Consider the following 17,539-nt stretch of genomic DNA (forward strand, 5'->3'; position numbering starts at 1 on the left):
TAGGAGGTTGCCGCTTGATCAAAACAAACCAACTGCAGTTGAATTGATATTAATTTGAATGCACAAAAAAAAAGCAAGATTTTTTGAAAAATTAAAAAAACGGAGTTATCTCGTTTTGCAACGAAACTCTTCAATATATATATATATATATATATATATATATATATATATATGTTGTATACATATATTATATATACTGTATATACTGTATATATAATATATATATATATATATATATATATACGAACTCTGGCAACTGATACATAAATATGTATAATAATAATAATAATAAAAAATAATACACCTGTGGGATATTATTAGTTTAAACCACCGCACGCCACTGAGAACAGACTGCGGTCAAGCCAGCCGCCATCCAGAAATGAGCGGTCAATCTAGCCGCCCCTATATTTCGCGGTCCGCGCATACACTTGCTATTACGGTAAGACTGTCTGTGAACGAACTGAAGGTAATTTCACATTCATTCATTTATTCAGTCAGTCAATCTGTATGAATGAATAAAAATAACTAAAAAAATATTTCACAGCTCAATTTCACCTGAAAATGATAGTACACCTCAAAGCCTGACATTGTGTGCTGCTGAATTCCAAAACTAAAGCCCTCCAATACTCATACGCTGTTTTGTCTATACAAACCGCAAACAGCAGCAACATCGTGAAACTCCTAGAAAGACCGTGGCAGCTGCCTGAAGAAATCCGCAGAGTTGGTGGCAGCTGCCACGGATTTTTTCTGGCAGCTGCCAGAGTTGGTGGCAGCTGCCAGAAGAAATCCGTGGCAGCTGCCGATGCCACCGGAAGTGGCGCTGCGACCTGCCGCTGCCAGGATATGCGCTTGCTCTCTCTCCAATCAGGACGTTAAAGTAGCTTTTTAAATAATGCTGCATGCAAACTGCTAGGTGTTAGTATAGTGTACACTGGCCAGCATATATATATATATATATATATATATATATATGAACTTGATTGGAAGCTAGCACAACTATGATGTGAAATATAAAAAAAAAAATATCAGAGAGAAATAATTTTTTAGTACAATGTAATTTTTCATGGCAGATTTTGATTTATTTTAACTTGTTTTACCCTTCAAATCTTTACTTTACATTTCTCTATCATTATTAAAGAAAAAGCAGGAAGACAACAGGTGAGGTTTCAAGACATTTTAGTTTATTAACAATCACATGGAACTCATTTAAGCAGATGTTTGTGTTTTAAAACTGTATGTATAGTGTATGTTTGTGTTTTCAGCTCTCAGGTGTGAGTTTCTGCAGGGTGAATTTCAGGCGGTCTCGAGCACTGCTGCACACCTCCAGCGATTTATTCTGCCTGCATATATAAAAGTAAATCGAACACACAAAGAGAATATTCAGTCATCACATACAATTAATAACAAAAACAACTGTTTACATACATAAACATTTGTATGTCGAGTTACCTGGTCATGAAAGCATTGAGGACAGTGATGTGTTCTCGGGGGAAATAACTCTGTTTTACTGCATGTTCCAAACACTGTAGGTGACCTGGGACCACCTTCACCGGCTTTAACTTGTCCTCGCTCTACAGAGAAAGAGAGAGAAATACCTGAACATCAAAAACATGCTCTCCACCATCAGCTCGAACGGTTTTTAGTCATGGTGAGCAATGAAACCAGGTGCATTTCTAACAGGACAGGGGTTTTCAAACTGGGGTCTGGGGTTTTTTAGACATTTATATTGAGAAAGGGTGTAGTTTGCAATGGGATCATCATATTTGAAGGTCCTTGGCATCAAAAAGTTTGAAACCCCTGATTTAGAACATGGTTCGGTGCAACTGTAAAAAGCCCAGACTAGTATTGAAATGCATGGTAACCATGTTAAAATGACAACGTCAACATAAAATGGCATTCATAACCTATTTTAGTTACATGACATGTCATATTACCATGAGAAAGGGTATACAATGATAAAAAAAACTATACATGTAAAATCTGTACGCAAACTAGTCTGAATGCACTGAATGATTTTACCTTCAACAGTCCAAGCATCACCAGTAACGATGATACAAAACTCAAACCCTGGAAAGACGAAGTAAAGAAGGCTTTACTCAGCACTGCATCTGAAACACACAGACACAAGAATCAGTCGAACGTCACTCTCAGATCATTCAACAACCATGTGATGCATGTTCACGTCATCTCACCGATACTCTCCAGCACGGCTGATTTCACCTCTTCATTGTCTTCCTTATACACAGAGGAGATTTTCAGAAATGCTTCAGCTGTCTTAGTCACATCCAACACATCCACCTGCAAAAGACACACAAACACACTCAACTCTAGGCCTGATTGTTACAGTCTGCTCTATTTTGCGCCATAAATTCCGATTTTTAAGAATTGCATTTATCAATTCCACTGCTTTGGGTCTCACGTTTTTAAACACTAAAACATGTTTTGCATGAACAGCCTCTATGATAATACTAGAAATGACCTGAGAGACAAGTTATGTCTCAGAAGTGCATTATGTGAGCATGTGTTCAATGTAATATGTGACCTGCTGCTGGATGAGGGAGCTTCTCCTTTCACCGAGTCGCAGTAGTTTGTCTGGAGATGGAAAACTCAGGAAAGACGAGACGTCTGGAGTGCGAGGTGCTGAAGGCGGTGTTGAGAACTACACAAACATCCACAGAAACATGATTATTCCTCTTCTTATGTTTTCCTCTTTTTATGTTGAATTCTACTTCAAACTGGAAGCTTCTATCAAACCTGATTTAATTCACTCTTTTCTTCCTCTCCTTCTCCCTCCTCCTCTTCTTCTTCTTCCTCCTCCTCCTCCTCCACATCTTCATCGTCATCATCATCTTCATCGTCCTCATCTTCATCTTCCTCAGGTTCTCCCTCATCATCACTGTGTGTGTGGAAGTGGGGTGGAAGAAAGAAATTATGGGTGGACTTGTTTCAAATTCAACAATTCAACAATTCAAAAGGTATTTTTTCACATTAAGATAAAGGGAATTTGGAAGGCTAATGTGTTTTGTAAGAGTGACTTTGTTTAGTGTGAGTTTGATACCTCAGAGAGCCCAGTTTGTCTCCCATGTTCATGCTCTCCATCACCTCTCTAAGATTGTCACATCCTTCCTCACCCAGACTGTTCCCTAAAGACAAACACATTGATTATGTGGATGTGTGTATGAGTATTACTGCAGTGTGTCTTTTTTTAATGACACAAATGTTTTTCGCTCATGTAGTCATCTAACCAGTGTTATCACTGAGATACTATTATAGTTTTTGTAACATTTTCAATGATTTTATTAATTTATTTATTGTTATGTTGAGAAAGCCATCTTACTGAAATGCTATTTAAACTTATAGTTATTACGCTTCTGACTCTAAATCCTGATAGAGCTTTGAAGCTAAAACCACCAAACTCAGACTAGACCTTCAGACTGTTCTGACTTAGTGCGCTATATCATTTCTAACTGATCCGATTTACAGTTTTCCTAAAAATGACAATTAAAACTCTGAAAAAACCTATAGACTCATATAGACAGAATGTTCAAATGAGCAAAGACTATTCAAACTCAATCTGTCAAAATTCATCTATCAACATATATATATATATATATATATATATATATATATATATATACAGGCGTTAAATTGGGATTTGTTATGTGGGGGGGCTCTGTGGTTTCACGCTTTCGAGGGGTCACGTGTGTATGCGAAGACTGCAAAATCATATCAATTGACAAACTAAAATATAACTAAATTGGTAATTTACTTGTCAGAGTAAAAAAGTAGCTTGGCTGGAAAAAAAAAAAGATTTTTTTTTTGTGTTGCAAATATAATTTATTCTGAAACAAGCAACATTCTCATCAGTGTTTTATCAGCAGTGATATATTTAAATCTGTGTGTTTGTTATTTACCCTGGGGGTATTTTATGAATATTCCTTACATTATAATATTAATAATAATTCCTTAATTAATAATAATAATAATTAACCTTTATAAAGGGCATTTTCCCCTCCCCCAATCGAATTACATTTATGTTTAATCTTTTATTTCAAATTCTTACATTTGATATTAAAACAGTAAGACACTATAATTAAATAATTTACACTGAAAAAGTACAACTGCATTCAATAATGTTATGAGATTCTTTAAATATATTTTGAATATACAAATAAGAAATGTTGGTCGGAAATTTATTCTTTTAAAGGTCCCCTAGAACAAGTTTTTAAAAGATGTTGAAGGGGTGGATTCTGGAATCCACTGCCGCTTCAATATATATCTTTTAAGTTATTAATCAACATTTATATTTCTGTTAAAATATTTGAATGACTTCTTCAATGTATGTTAAAGCATCTATTTTCCTCTGTACCTCTCACTGAGAGAAAAGAACATGTTATCTGTATGTTTTGGGGAAAGTTTCCTGCTCAGAGCAGAGCTCAGATCAACTTCAGCCTTGAAGAAGCTGTGAATCATGTGTATCTGTGTATGTGCGCTAAGAGTTTTGTGCAGGTCCCTTTGTACTGGACAACTGCCATTCTGCTCGAGACCAGCAGACGCCATGTCATGACCCCAAAAGGACATCCGGTACCTAAATCCAGGGTCCCCCTTGTCATCACCGCGACGAAGGGAGATATGCTTCTTACTATCTGTCCATGTGTGGAAAATTTCTAATCTTGTCTATTTTTCTTAGCCAATCAGAATCATTCAACCTGAAGTAATGACGTAGTTAGTTGACTCTGTTAGAGTATAATTGTTGTGGAAATGTGAATGTACGCAGAGCGGCCTACGAACTCCTTGGGAGACTTGAAGCTGGCTTCTGCTGATGAAACTGCAAACTATTCTTCATTAAATTTTTCTTCAATTTATTTTTTTAAAAACTTTGACTCCGGGTCTTTATTCAACATATCTGGTTTCAAGGGTCCTAAACTGTTTATCCCCAACAATGTAATATAAGTCTAAGGTGTCCCCTGAATGTGTCTGTGAAGTTTCAGCTCAAAATACCCCATAGATTTTTTGTAATTAATTTTTTTAACTGCCTATTTTGGGGCATCATTATAAACGTGCCGATTTATACTGTGCAGCCCCCATTAAGTAGCCAAATCTCGTGCTCCACACCCCAAGAGATTGTGCTTGCCTTGAACAGTGCCTAAACAAAGTTTACACAGCTAATATAAGCCTCACATGGATCTTTACAAAGTGTTCGGCATGTATGCGTTGGATTATGTGAGTATTGTATACTGTTATATTGTTTACTTCTGATTTTGAATGAGTTTGACAGTGCTCTGTGGCTAACGGCTAATGCTACACTGTTGGAGAGATTTATAAAGAATGAAGTTGTGTTTATGAATTATACAGACTGCAAGTGTTTAAAAATGAAAATAGCGACGGCTCTTGTCTCTGTGAATACAGTAATAAATGATGGTAACTTTAACCACATTTAACAGTACATTAGCAACATGCTAACGAAACATTTAGAAAGACAATTTACAAATATCACTAAAATATCATGTAATCATGGATCATGTCAGTAATTATTGCTCCATCTGCCATTTTTCGCTATTGTTCTTGCTTGCTTACCTAGTCTGATGATTCGGCTGTGCAGATCCAGACGTTAATACTGGCTGCCCTTGTCTAATGGCTTGAATATGAGCTGGCATATGCAAATATTGGGGGCGTACACCCCGACTGTTACGTAACAGTCGGTGTTATGTTGAGATTCGCCTGTTCTTCGGAGGTCTTTTAAACAAATGAGATTTATATAAGAAAGAGGAAACAATGGAGTTTGAGACTCACTGTACGTCTTTTCCATGTACTGAACTCTTGTTATTCAACTATGCCGAGATAAATTCAATTTTTCATTCGAGGGCACCTTTAAACATGAAATTAAACCGCCAGTAGATGGCGGCAAGTGACCGAGTGACAATTGATTCATTTATTCAAACGATTCATTCAAAAGGCTGAATCAAGAATGAAGCAGTTGTTTATGATTGGGCCATTGAACCCTCACTGAACCAATTCGTTCAAAACGCTGAATCAAGAATGAAGCAGTTGTTTATGATTGAATCTTCACTCAACCGATTCGTTCAAAGAGCTGAATCATTCAAAACGGCTGAGCGTAGCCTGGAGATGCGCTGGTCCTGCTTTGTTTGAAACTATTTTCGCTGGCACAATAGAACAAAAACAGGCAATATTGCACCTAAAACGTAAGTGATTAATATTAACTACTTGTTTATTGAACTGTTGTATGGAATTAGTGTCAATTTCAATCAAGGTGATATTCAGGAATTCAGCTCTTTTGTCGTGTGATGCTTAACTTTATCATATGTCGTAAATAGCCAGCTATAAAAACCCCACATATAGAATTTTTATTGCAACATGATAACTGAGTTTGTGTGTGTGTGTGTGTGTGTGTGAGCAGAGCTCATTTGTTTTGAATTCTCCTCGAGAGGTTATGTGCGCCTAAACAGCGCAATAGGCTATCACTGCCAATATACATTAGGCTACATAAATTACTATCCACTACCACTATCGCCACTTAAGCTAAATGAATCATTCTCGCGTTTTGGTTATTGGCAATTTAATCTAGCTATTTATCTGGTCAGGCAAGTAAAATTCTCTTTCACATCAAAAATCCACTTGTCCCACAGTCCTGAACAAGTGTATGTCGAGCCCTGGTGAGCCTATGTGCCGGGGCTCAGCCCCGGACGGCCCCGGCCCAATTTAACCCCTGTATATATATATATATATATATATATATATATATGTATATATATATATATCTTCCTCACTTATATATATATATATATATATATATATATTCAATTTTAAATTTTTAGCAATTTTGTTGTGCTTTTGTAACTATTGTTTATTCTCTCTCTTTTTTAAATGTCAATATTGCTTTTATGTCATTTTTATTTCACTTTTAGTTGTAGTTATTTTAGTAAATAGTATTTTTATATTTTCCATTTCATTTTAATTATTTTTTTTAATAATATTGTTGTTCTTGGCATTTTTTATCTTGTCACTTATTTAATATTTGTATATATTTTATATAATGTATATGGTTTTTAGTAATTTTTATTTCACTTTTAGCATTAGTTATTTTAGAACATCAATTTGAACCAATTGTAAATGCCAAATGTTTCTTTGGCAACTAGATGAAATAAAATAAGTTATTGTTTATTTCAAGTAACAAAATTTTTTTTAGTTAAATAATAACTGTGCATCTAACGGTTGCTTTATCAATGCAAATCACCGTTAGTGTGTTTCAACATTTAAGAGTGTATTATGTATTAGGTGATGCACAAAAATACAACTCTGACAGAAAACACATTTAATCGTAATTAAATCTTACATGTCAAAAAGTGGTTTATAACCTGTTCACCTTCGGTTTCAGAGGCCAATCTTGATTAAACTAGTGCATATTTAATGATCACAGACTGTTGTGTTTCTGTTTAAGTGTGTGTGTGTGTGTGTGTGTGTGTGTGTGTGTGTACCATTCAGGTCAAGTTTTTCCAGCTGATCTTTGTGCTGGACAGATCGAGCCACTTCCAGAGCAGCTTCCTCTGTGATTTCACCAAAAGACAGATTCAGCTCCTAGGGAGAATGAGACGAGCATCTTTACTGATTTAGCTTTCATCATTTCTTCATTTTTAAGTAGCCAAAGCTACATAACATATAATTACTATTAATCAGCATTATCTGTCAGTACCTTGAGTATCGGCAGTCCTTCTTTCAGAGTCTCTGCTATGGCACTGGCTCCTTCAGACCGAACAAGACAGTCACCAAAATTGATCACTTGCACATTGCGCAGATGTTTCAGTGCCTAACAACACACACAGAGAAACACCTTTGAGAATCATTGCTTTTTCATGCAATGGTCAATTTTGAGGGTTATTTTATTTATTACAATACATATCTTTAAAGAGTTTTTTTCTCCACTTCAGCAGCACTAACATACACTAAACTTGACAGTTTTATTCATATCTATATTCTGAAGGTTTTTACTGAGGGGTTTGTTCATTTAACATTCAGCCTGATTTACAGAACAGTTTATTCCTAAAAACATGGTGAAAATATATTTTTTCATCTGTCTACAATATTTTCTGATTTATGTATTAATAAAAAGAGATATCCAAAATCCCCTCAGTAAAAACATTTACCTCTAATATGTCAACAAAATGAAACAAATATTTTGAACCTGGCTTTATCCAGTGTTCAGATTTATCTTCTGGAAATGTATGTAAATTAGTGCATTCTTAATTAGACAATGCCTCATTTGCTTATTTAAACCACATTTCAAAAAAATGTCTTAATGTACTGTGACTAATCAACTGAGGAAGTATGGTGAAATCTATTAAAGTTTTTAACCTGTGGTGTCAATACATCCACAAATATCATTTAGCTGCCATTCAACAATTTAGATTTTTCAACATGAGTCATTTAGGCCAAATTTCAGAAACTTCCCTGGCTCAAATTTTTAATTAAAAAAAAAAAAAAAAAAAAAAAAATTCTGTAGAATGAAACGTAAATAGTGATGAAAGCCAAAATATTAAATGTCACAGATGTATATTTACTGAGTAATCCACTATTTTGTAGAGGGGGTTCAAAATGACAAATTTCACCTATTGTGTTCACAGTTGTGTAAAATGACTTTAGAAAGATGGCAGTGTCATTATTTTATGTTTTACACAGAGATTGATAGGTCTATTAGTTGAATCTGTTGACTTTGGCAATCTTTGTTCCATTATATGCCAACGGTGACAGTTCAAAAAAGGTAAAAAAGCACTTTGTGCACTTTTTGCCTCAAGTTTGCATGCCTGTAGCTCAAGAAGTATTAAAGATATCTTAATTTCCTTTTAGATTCTGGTTCTTAACAAACTTTCCTTTTGTTATCTTCATTTTAAAGGCCCTCGATGATTCAATCTTCAATCTTGAAGATCTTAATAAGTAAATTGTACACATTTTCAGTGGTCAGAAACCAAATGGGGGTCACTTTGCAAACAGCTGATAGTTTTTATTTTGAAGAGGAAATCAGGGGCCGTATTCACAAAACATCTTAAGGCTAAAAGTAGCTCCTAACTTGCCGATTTAGGAGAAACTCTTAAAAATAATGGGCGTGTCAGTCCTAATTTTAGGAGTCCTAAATTTTTGCTCTAAGAGTATTTCACAAAGCATTTTAGCACTAAAACTAGCTCCTAAGTCTGTGAAAAATTAGGAGTAGTCAAGAGGACTCCTAAATCACTAAGACCAAATCACAAACAGTCCTAATCCACCCAAAGACACTGTACACCATAGCGAGGCAATAGCGATAGAGCCTTGGATGCTGAACTTTTTCTTTAAAAATGCAATACATTTTGATTTATAGATTTGGATCTACAATGAGACGGCAAAAAAAAAAAAAAATCTTTAACAAATAAATAAATATTGTCTGATTACCTGTGGCAGTGGTTTTACAATTAACTGTATATACTAGTTTAATTAGTGACACTTAGCCTATTTTAAAACCTTTATGGCAACAATGGCAACATTTTATTTTGACTTTTTTATTAAAAAATATTTATTTGAATAGGGCAACATTTGTATTTTAAAACCTTTATTTTTCATTCTACAATATTTCTATGATTAAATCGCTGACTCCTCCCCCATCAGCCAATCACTGTGTGTATACTCCATAGCAACGAGGTAAACCCCACCCTTACTCTTAAGATTAAGACTTCTCTCTATTCCTTAGTAAAAGTTTGTATCAGCAGATTTGTGAATAGGTTTTAAGAGAAAACTCTTAGCTAAGAACTTTTACTGCTATGTAGGAGAACTCTTAGTGGTAAGATAAAATGTTTTGTGAATGCGGCCCCTGAAGAATAAATAATGTTGAAACTATATATCCTTCTAGATTCTCATTATTAATAAACTTTCCTTTTGAAATCTTCATTTTCAAGGCCCTATATAGTTAAGGTTTAATTTTAGTTCAGTGATTTCCAGTGTACCTCTGCCATAGCGATCGCTCCTTTCTTTGTGAAAGTGTTGTCGTTGAGGTTGAGCACTCGCAGCTGTGGGTTGTGCTGCATAGCTGTGGCTAAAGCCGTGACTCCTGGGTAATTGATGCCATTCTGGGCATGTGCACTTCCTTCCAGACTGCCAATCAACTGAGAAGATAAAGCATTCACCAATGAGCCAATCAGATGAGAGAACATGTTCACAATGGACCAAATGACACCACGTAACTTACAGGTAGATTTTAAAACAAACTCCAAATAATCAAGAAAATGATTAATATTGTAGTTGAGATTTAGTTCTTGTGTCATTCAGTACCTGAAAGGCCTGCGCCAGCGCTGTGGCTCCATCATTCTCCAGTCTGTTCCTGCCAGCAATGAATACCTTCAGCTGCAAGGGGGCACCGAGCGCACTCGACTCTTTATGACACACCGTCAAAGCCGCTGCCAGGATCTACAGAAGCGGGTAACACCACATTACCACAGGAAAAAATTGGCAATGTGAGAGTGTAACAGTTTCTTCCACTTTTTTTTTTATAGCATCTTTAGTTTCAGAAACTATTTTCCCATTCATTTGTCACAATTCTCTGATTGGTGGATTTTTCTCTGCAGAATCATGGGTAATGTAGTTTTTCACCAGTAAATCTGCTGTTAGACATGATATTTTAAACTTTTTAAATCCAGTTTAAAAGCAAATATATCATAATCAATTCCCCTCTATGGAGAAAATGAATGGAGTGTTTCACGATGATGGCATCATCAAAAACCACGCCCACCTTTCCTCCTCCGATGCCCATTCCACAATTGTTCAGACGCAGTTCCTGCAGCGAGTGACAGGCGGCGCTCTTGAGCAGCTTCTCGATGCCTTTCACACCATCGGGTCCAAATGCGTTATCGCTCAGATCCAGAACCTTCAGACGCGCTCCAGCCATGATTAACGCATCACCCAGAGAAACCTGGAGAAACACACTTACTATCGTTAAAGTCGTTCTAGTCATGAGTCACCACTACTTACTAGGAGCAAATTGGGTATAATAAAGTTTGCAAAGGGTTTCACCTATCAAGGATGAATTGTGGTACCATAAAGAATAGTTAAAGGAATAGTTCACTTTTAAATAAACTTTTCCTGATAATTTACTCACCCCCATGTCATCTAAGATGTCCATGTCTTTCTTTCTTCAGTTGAAAAGAAATTAAAGTTTTTGATGAAAACATTCCAGGATTTTTCTCCTTGTAGTGGACTTGAATGGGCACCAAACGATTGAAGGTCAAAATTAGTTTCACTGCAGCTTCAAATTGTTCTACATGATCCCAGATAAGAAATAAGGGTCTTATCTAGTGAAACCATCGCTCATTTTCTGAAAAAAAATTGAAAATTATATAAGTTTTAACCTTAAATGCTCATCTTGAACTAGCTCTCTTCTTCTTCTCCTCTATTTGAATTCCAGCAGTGTAGACGCTGCTAAGCGTAATACTGCCCTCCACAGGCCAAAGTTTGAACTAATTGTTATATACTATTGAACTAGCATATTGCATATAACAAGTAGTTCAAACTTTGACCTGTGGAGGGCAGTAATACGCTTAGCAGCGTCTACACTGCTGGAATTCAAATAGAGGAGAAGAAGAAGAGAGCTAGTTCAAGATGAACATTTAACCCTCTGGAGTCTGAGGCTGATTTGGGGCCTGGAGAAGTTTTGACATGCCCTGACATTTGTGCTTTTTTCAGTTGTTCATAAACATATTAATGACACAAGTGTCATTACACTGTATTCAGCACAAACTAGGCTACCATAATATGTGAGGAACATGTGTGTACATGTTTGTGTTTTTGAAGGAATAACGTTTATGCGTGGTTACTGAAAAAAACAAAAAACTTAAGTCACTGATATAAGGCCAATAAAAGTATATTAAATCTGTGTTCACAAGACTTTTGGGTATTGAAGGTTGTAGACTAGAGTTTTTGCTTCAAAATTATGTAAAAATTATGCTGACTACTCTTTCATTTATAACAATATACTGATTTAGTTTTTGTAAGACACTTTTTGCCAAGAAACACGGTATGCGAGGAGGCGTGAATCTCCATGAATAATGGCTCATTCTCACCTGTGAAGACAAAAGAATTGAATAGTAATGACCTGAAAAGACTTGCATATTAATGAGGCATTTCAGTCAGGTAGGCTGTGAAAAAAAACTTCTGTGATGTCTCAAGCTCATCATGGTATATGAAACATACAGAAAAATTTTATTACAATATAAAATAATGGTTTTATATTATACTTTAAAAATATAATGTATTTCTGTGATGCAAAGAGTCTGAATATAGGCTTTTAGTTTAAAAGCATGCACATTTGGAGAAATATAGGATTCTCATATGTTTATGTCAATTTTCTATACAGAGGAGTTATTTTTTATTTAATATTCATTGTTATCTCTATGAGCGCTGGTGTTTGCAATTCATACTGCAGCCGGAGGGCGCTCTGTGCATTTTAGTCCACAAATTCACCTAAGAAGAAGATGATATTCCATGAATGGTGTTTACCAATTCATACTACAGCCGGAGGGCGCTAAAGAAACAAAAACTCACTTAAAACTTATCAATAGAAGAAAACAAACAGGAATTTACTGAATGTCTTCCAGAGATCGCTAACCATGGCTTTTTCATCCAGATAAACAATTTTCAAGGCAATAAATACACGATTGAGATGATGAATGCATGTGTTGTCTCTGAATTTGCCTGTGAATAGCGCTGGCTCCGTGGGCGTGGCCGCATTAGTGGGTAATGAGCTGAATCACGGACTTCTGACATGGCTCTCTTTTCATACAGATTACATAAACACAGAATGTTTGTTTTCGATTTGACTTGCACGATTTAAAACCTGACATTTCAATGTTTTGTTAGACATAAGTATGAATTTTTTGTGATTAGTATTCACTAAGTTACACTTCATTTTCTGAGAACTATCAGATTGGACTTCGTTCAGAGGGAGATGAGAGATCACGCATCATGTTAGTTTTCTTTATTTTACAAAAAGCACAACATTTTGTTTTTACTCTGAGTGTATACAAATAAAAGGAGATATTCTATAGTTTCAATTGATGTATTGCTTATGGCTCTATGACAAAAAATGACAGAGTATTTTAAGTCTGTTTTGCTGCAATGTGAAAAAAAACCTGCAAAACGCGCCGGCGCGTTTTTAGACCTCAGAGTGTTAAGGTTAAAACTTATATAATTTTCAATTTTTTTTCAGAAAATGAGCGATGGTTTCACTAGATAAGACCCTTATTTCTTATCTGGGATCATGTAGAACAATTTGAAGCTGCAGTGAAACTAATTTTGACCTTCAATCGTTTGGTGCCCATTCAAGTCCACTATAAGGAGGAAAATCCTGGAATGTTTTCAAAAAACCTTTAATTTCTTTTCGACTGAAGAAAGAAAGACATGGGCATCTTGGATGACATGGGGGTGAGTAAATTATCAGGAAAAGTTTATTTAAAAGTGAACTATTCCTTTAAATCATCAAATCTCACCAGTGCAGGAGGAATTTCAGCTCGCAGGCGGCCGGTAAACATGTCGCTCCAGTGGCAGCACTAACATGACAGAAAAACAGTGGAGATTCAGGACATAGATTACTTTTGTTTCCTAATAATAGCTTTAAGTAAATAAACATTAAATAATAAAAAACTTATATATTATTAATAATATTATCATCTAAATGTGGTTTCTTGCTCTTGGCAGCTAATAATTCAATGCACAAAACACACTCTACCGATTTCCATCATTTAAAAACAATATAAAGATTTCTTTTTTTTTTTTTCCCCATCTCATATTTTTCCATCATCGTGTCACATTTGGAGCTCTGTAACATTGTGATTGTCACAAATCTTATTTATTATTGCTGCAAGTGAAAGTGTTATTTTAGTTTTTATGTAATAAAATAAAACAATAGTGTGAGAATGAGCTTTTTTATGTTTTTATGTTTTTAGTTTTAATGTCAATTTAGTTTAATGTTTTAGTTATACTGTTGTGTGCTTTGCCATTTTATTAATTAGTTTTGTAATATTTCTAATTTGGTTTATTTTCATTTCAGTTTTTGTTTGGTTTTAGTTTATCAAACTAAATTGTATTTCAAGCTAATAACCTTAAAGGTGCCCATCGAACATTTTTTTTAACAAGATGTAATATAAGTCTAAGGTGTCCCCTGAATGTGTCTGTAAAGTTTCAGCTCAAAATACCCCATAGATTTTTTTTTTAATTAATTTTTTTTAACTGCCTCTTTTGGGGCATCATTATAATATGAGCCGATTTCATGCTGCTGCAGCCCTTTAAATGCTCGTGCTCTCCTGCCCACGGAGCTCGCGCTTGGCCTTAAAGCAGTGCCATAAAAAAAAGTTTCAACACAGCTAATATAACCCTCAAAATGGATCTTTACAAAGTGTTCGTCATGCATGCGGCATGTCTAATGCGTCGGATTGTGTGAGTATTGTATACTGTTATATTGTTTACATTTGATTCTGAATGAGTTTGATGGCTATGCTCTGTGGCTAACGGCTAACATTACTACACTGTTGGAGAGATTTATAAGAGAATGAAGTTGTGTTTATGAATTATACAGACTGCAAGTGTTTAAAAATGAAAATAAGCGACGGCTCTTGTCTCTGTGAATACAGTAAGAAACAATGGTAACTTTAACCACATTTAACAGTACATTAGCAACATGCTAACGAAACATTTAGAATAGACAATTTACAAATATCACTAAAAACATCATGTTATCATGGATCATGTCAGTTATTATTGCTCCATCTGCCATTTTTGGCTACTGTTCTTGCTTGCCTTACCTAGTCTGTTGATTCACCTGTGCACATCCAGACGTTAATACTGGCTGCCCTTGTCTAATGCCTTTCATAATGTTGGGAACATGGGCTGGCATATGCAAATATTGGGGGCGTACACCCCGACTGTTAGGTAACAGTCAGGTGTTATGTTGAGATTCGCCTGTTCTTTTCGGAGGTCTTTTAAACAAATGAGATTTATATAAGAAGGAGGAAACAATGGAGTTTGAGACTCACTGTATGTCATTTCCATGTACTGAACTCTTGTTATTTAACTATGCCAAGGTAAATTCAATTTTTGAATCAAGGGCACCTTTAAGTGCTTTAACTTATTTCTATAGAAGCCCATTTTCACCACATAAGAAAAAAAATAAAAATAAAAAATCAACAAATTTTGACAGTACTAAGTCAGCAGATGAAAAATCGAAACTATAACTTCAGAAGTCGAAACTATGACATAAGTCATAATTATGAGATGAAAAGTCAGAATTAATATTATATATAAAATTATGATATACTAAGTCAATTATGAGATGAAAAGTTAGAATTAATACTTCAAAAGTCAAAATTATGATATACTAAGTCAATTATGAGATGAAAAGTCAAAATTAATACTTCAAAAGTCAAAATTATGACACAGACAATGAGATAAAAGGTCGAAATTATGGCAAACTAAGTCATAATTATGATTGGAAAAGTTGAAATTATGATGTCAAAAGTCGAAATTATGACTTACTAATACATACTTTTAAGTCATAATTTCAACATTTTATTTAAATTGCTTTTAAAGTTAAAATTTCGACTTTTAACGTCAATTCCACTTCTTATCTCATGACTTTTACAGTCATAATTTTGTCTTTATATCTCAAAATTATAACTTTTAAAATCATATTTTTTAAGTCATCATTTCTTCAACTCCTATGTGGTGGAAATGGGCTTGAAATTATGTTGAAATTATGACATACTAAGTATAATTATGAGATAAAGTCAAAGTTACGACATACTTTTTAAGTCCTAATTTCATCTTTTTAAATTCTAATTTCAACTTTTTAAGTCATAATTTTGACTTTTATACATGATATCCACATTATTGTGGTGGAAATGAGCTTCCATATATTTCACTTATTGCCAAGGCAACATTTCTATCTTTCGTTTAGCTTATAGACCCTCAACCCACTTTCAGGTCCACCAGTGAAGAGTGACTGTTTTAGGATGGTGTTTAGTAAAAATGAGGACTGTGAGAGTGATTTTAGCACCTGCAGGTCGCTCTTCTTCTCCAAGGCTTTGGCGATGGTCTGCGCCGCCTCCACGCCAATGGTGTTTCCCTCCAGTCTGAGCGCACGCAGACCGCCAAACTCCTCAATCTCCTTCACCATCTCCTCCACTACAGACAAAACCAACATTATTCCTTCATAAAGACACCAGAAACAGATGTGAGATATCCGATAATCATGAGCTGATGTGTGTTTGAGCTCACCAGACTGAGCGTTGTCCAGTTTGAGGCCCTGTCCTTTATAGCTGAGCTCTCCCTCATTGACTTGAGTTTTCGCCAACGAGTCGGCGAGGTTTGCCACATCATCTGATGCCATCCTGACACCAACTGAAGACCACAGAGAAACACATAACAGTTTAAAGAGAGAGGAAACAGTTCAGTTTGGGATTTTGTGTTATTTGGCTTTTCATAACATGTTGATTCAGACTAGTGGAAAGAAAACATTCAAAAATACACTTCTAAGTGTTTATCTATTTGTGTCTATTAGATTTCAATTACAATACACATCTTTAAAATTGTTTTCTCAAAATGAGTCAGAAATCTTACACACACCAAACATTAAAATTTTATTCCTATCTATATTCTGAAGGTTTTTATTGAGGGGTTTGTTCATGTATCATTTGCCTAATTTTATATAACATTTAATTCTGAAGTGATGAAAGGAGAAACCCCTTCTGTAAAACCCTTAACTCTAGTATGTCAACAAAGTTAAACAATATTTATCCAATGTTCATTTCTGTTCTGGAAATGTACGCAAATTAGTGCATATTCAGCTTCATTTGACATTTCAACATAACATTTCAGAAAACTTGTCATACAAAAATGATTGCAATTCTAAATGTATGGTGAAAATCTATTATAACATTTACCCTATTCATCTGTAGTGTCTTGCCTTAATTATTTGTATTATATAATATTAAATTGCATAGATTAATCCATTCCATATAAACCTATTTTACATGTTATAATGTTAATGTATAACCGCTGTTGTTCACCCCTAAATGAATGTATGTTGTCATTATGTATTTGTCTATATGAACATGCGTATTCAGATTCACACTGATACATGATCAACACAAACACGTTTTAAGAGACTCAGCCTATTTACAACTACACACTCATTCCCGGAACAAACTTAGTGTTTAAATATTATGTTTGTACTTACAAGCGGTGTTTGAAATGATTTTTTTGGCTTTAGATGTGGGCTATTTCTTTTACTCCCAATTTCTTCCTCCCGCTCGCGCTGATGACGCAAATGCTGTAGGCGCGCAGTGGTTCATGGGATTTGTAGTTCTATGCTTTTTGTCATTTGTTTGAGCTTTACTGCCTGTGTTGAGTGAAATTAAATTACCACACACCAACGACGTTATAACTTGTTTAAACATTGTAATTCGTCGTATATTGTTTTTTTTTTTTGGCAGGTTTCAGAAAGAAACTTGTT

At 35.0% G+C, this 17,539-nt stretch overlaps 1 protein-coding gene across 1 annotated transcript; it reads right to left on the reverse strand.

Moving 5' to 3' along the window:
* Positions 1-1,159: 1,159 nt before the first annotated feature.
* LOC125265313 (ran GTPase-activating protein 1-like) lies at positions 1,160-17,422 on the reverse strand. The gene is made up of 16 exons (XM_048185451.1): positions 17,264-17,422; positions 16,303-16,425; positions 16,082-16,209; positions 13,521-13,580; positions 10,769-10,948; positions 10,312-10,446; positions 9,987-10,145; positions 7,712-7,825; positions 7,497-7,596; positions 3,059-3,143; positions 2,755-2,896; positions 2,543-2,659; positions 2,193-2,298; positions 2,020-2,108; positions 1,450-1,571; positions 1,160-1,340 (listed from the first exon to the last, which is right to left on the reverse strand). The coding sequence occupies exons 2-16, from the start codon at positions 16,412-16,414 to the stop codon at positions 1,259-1,261; spliced, it is 1,731 nt and encodes a 576-aa protein (XP_048041408.1). The 5' UTR covers positions 16,415-16,425; positions 17,264-17,422; the 3' UTR covers positions 1,160-1,258.
* Between the last annotated feature and the right edge of the window lie 117 nt (positions 17,423-17,539).

The sequence above is a fragment of the Megalobrama amblycephala genome, linkage group LG1 (genome assembly GCF_018812025.1).
Source record: "Megalobrama amblycephala isolate DHTTF-2021 linkage group LG1, ASM1881202v1, whole genome shotgun sequence".
In the NCBI taxonomy this organism is placed as follows: Eukaryota; Metazoa; Chordata; class Actinopteri; order Cypriniformes; family Xenocyprididae; genus Megalobrama; species Megalobrama amblycephala.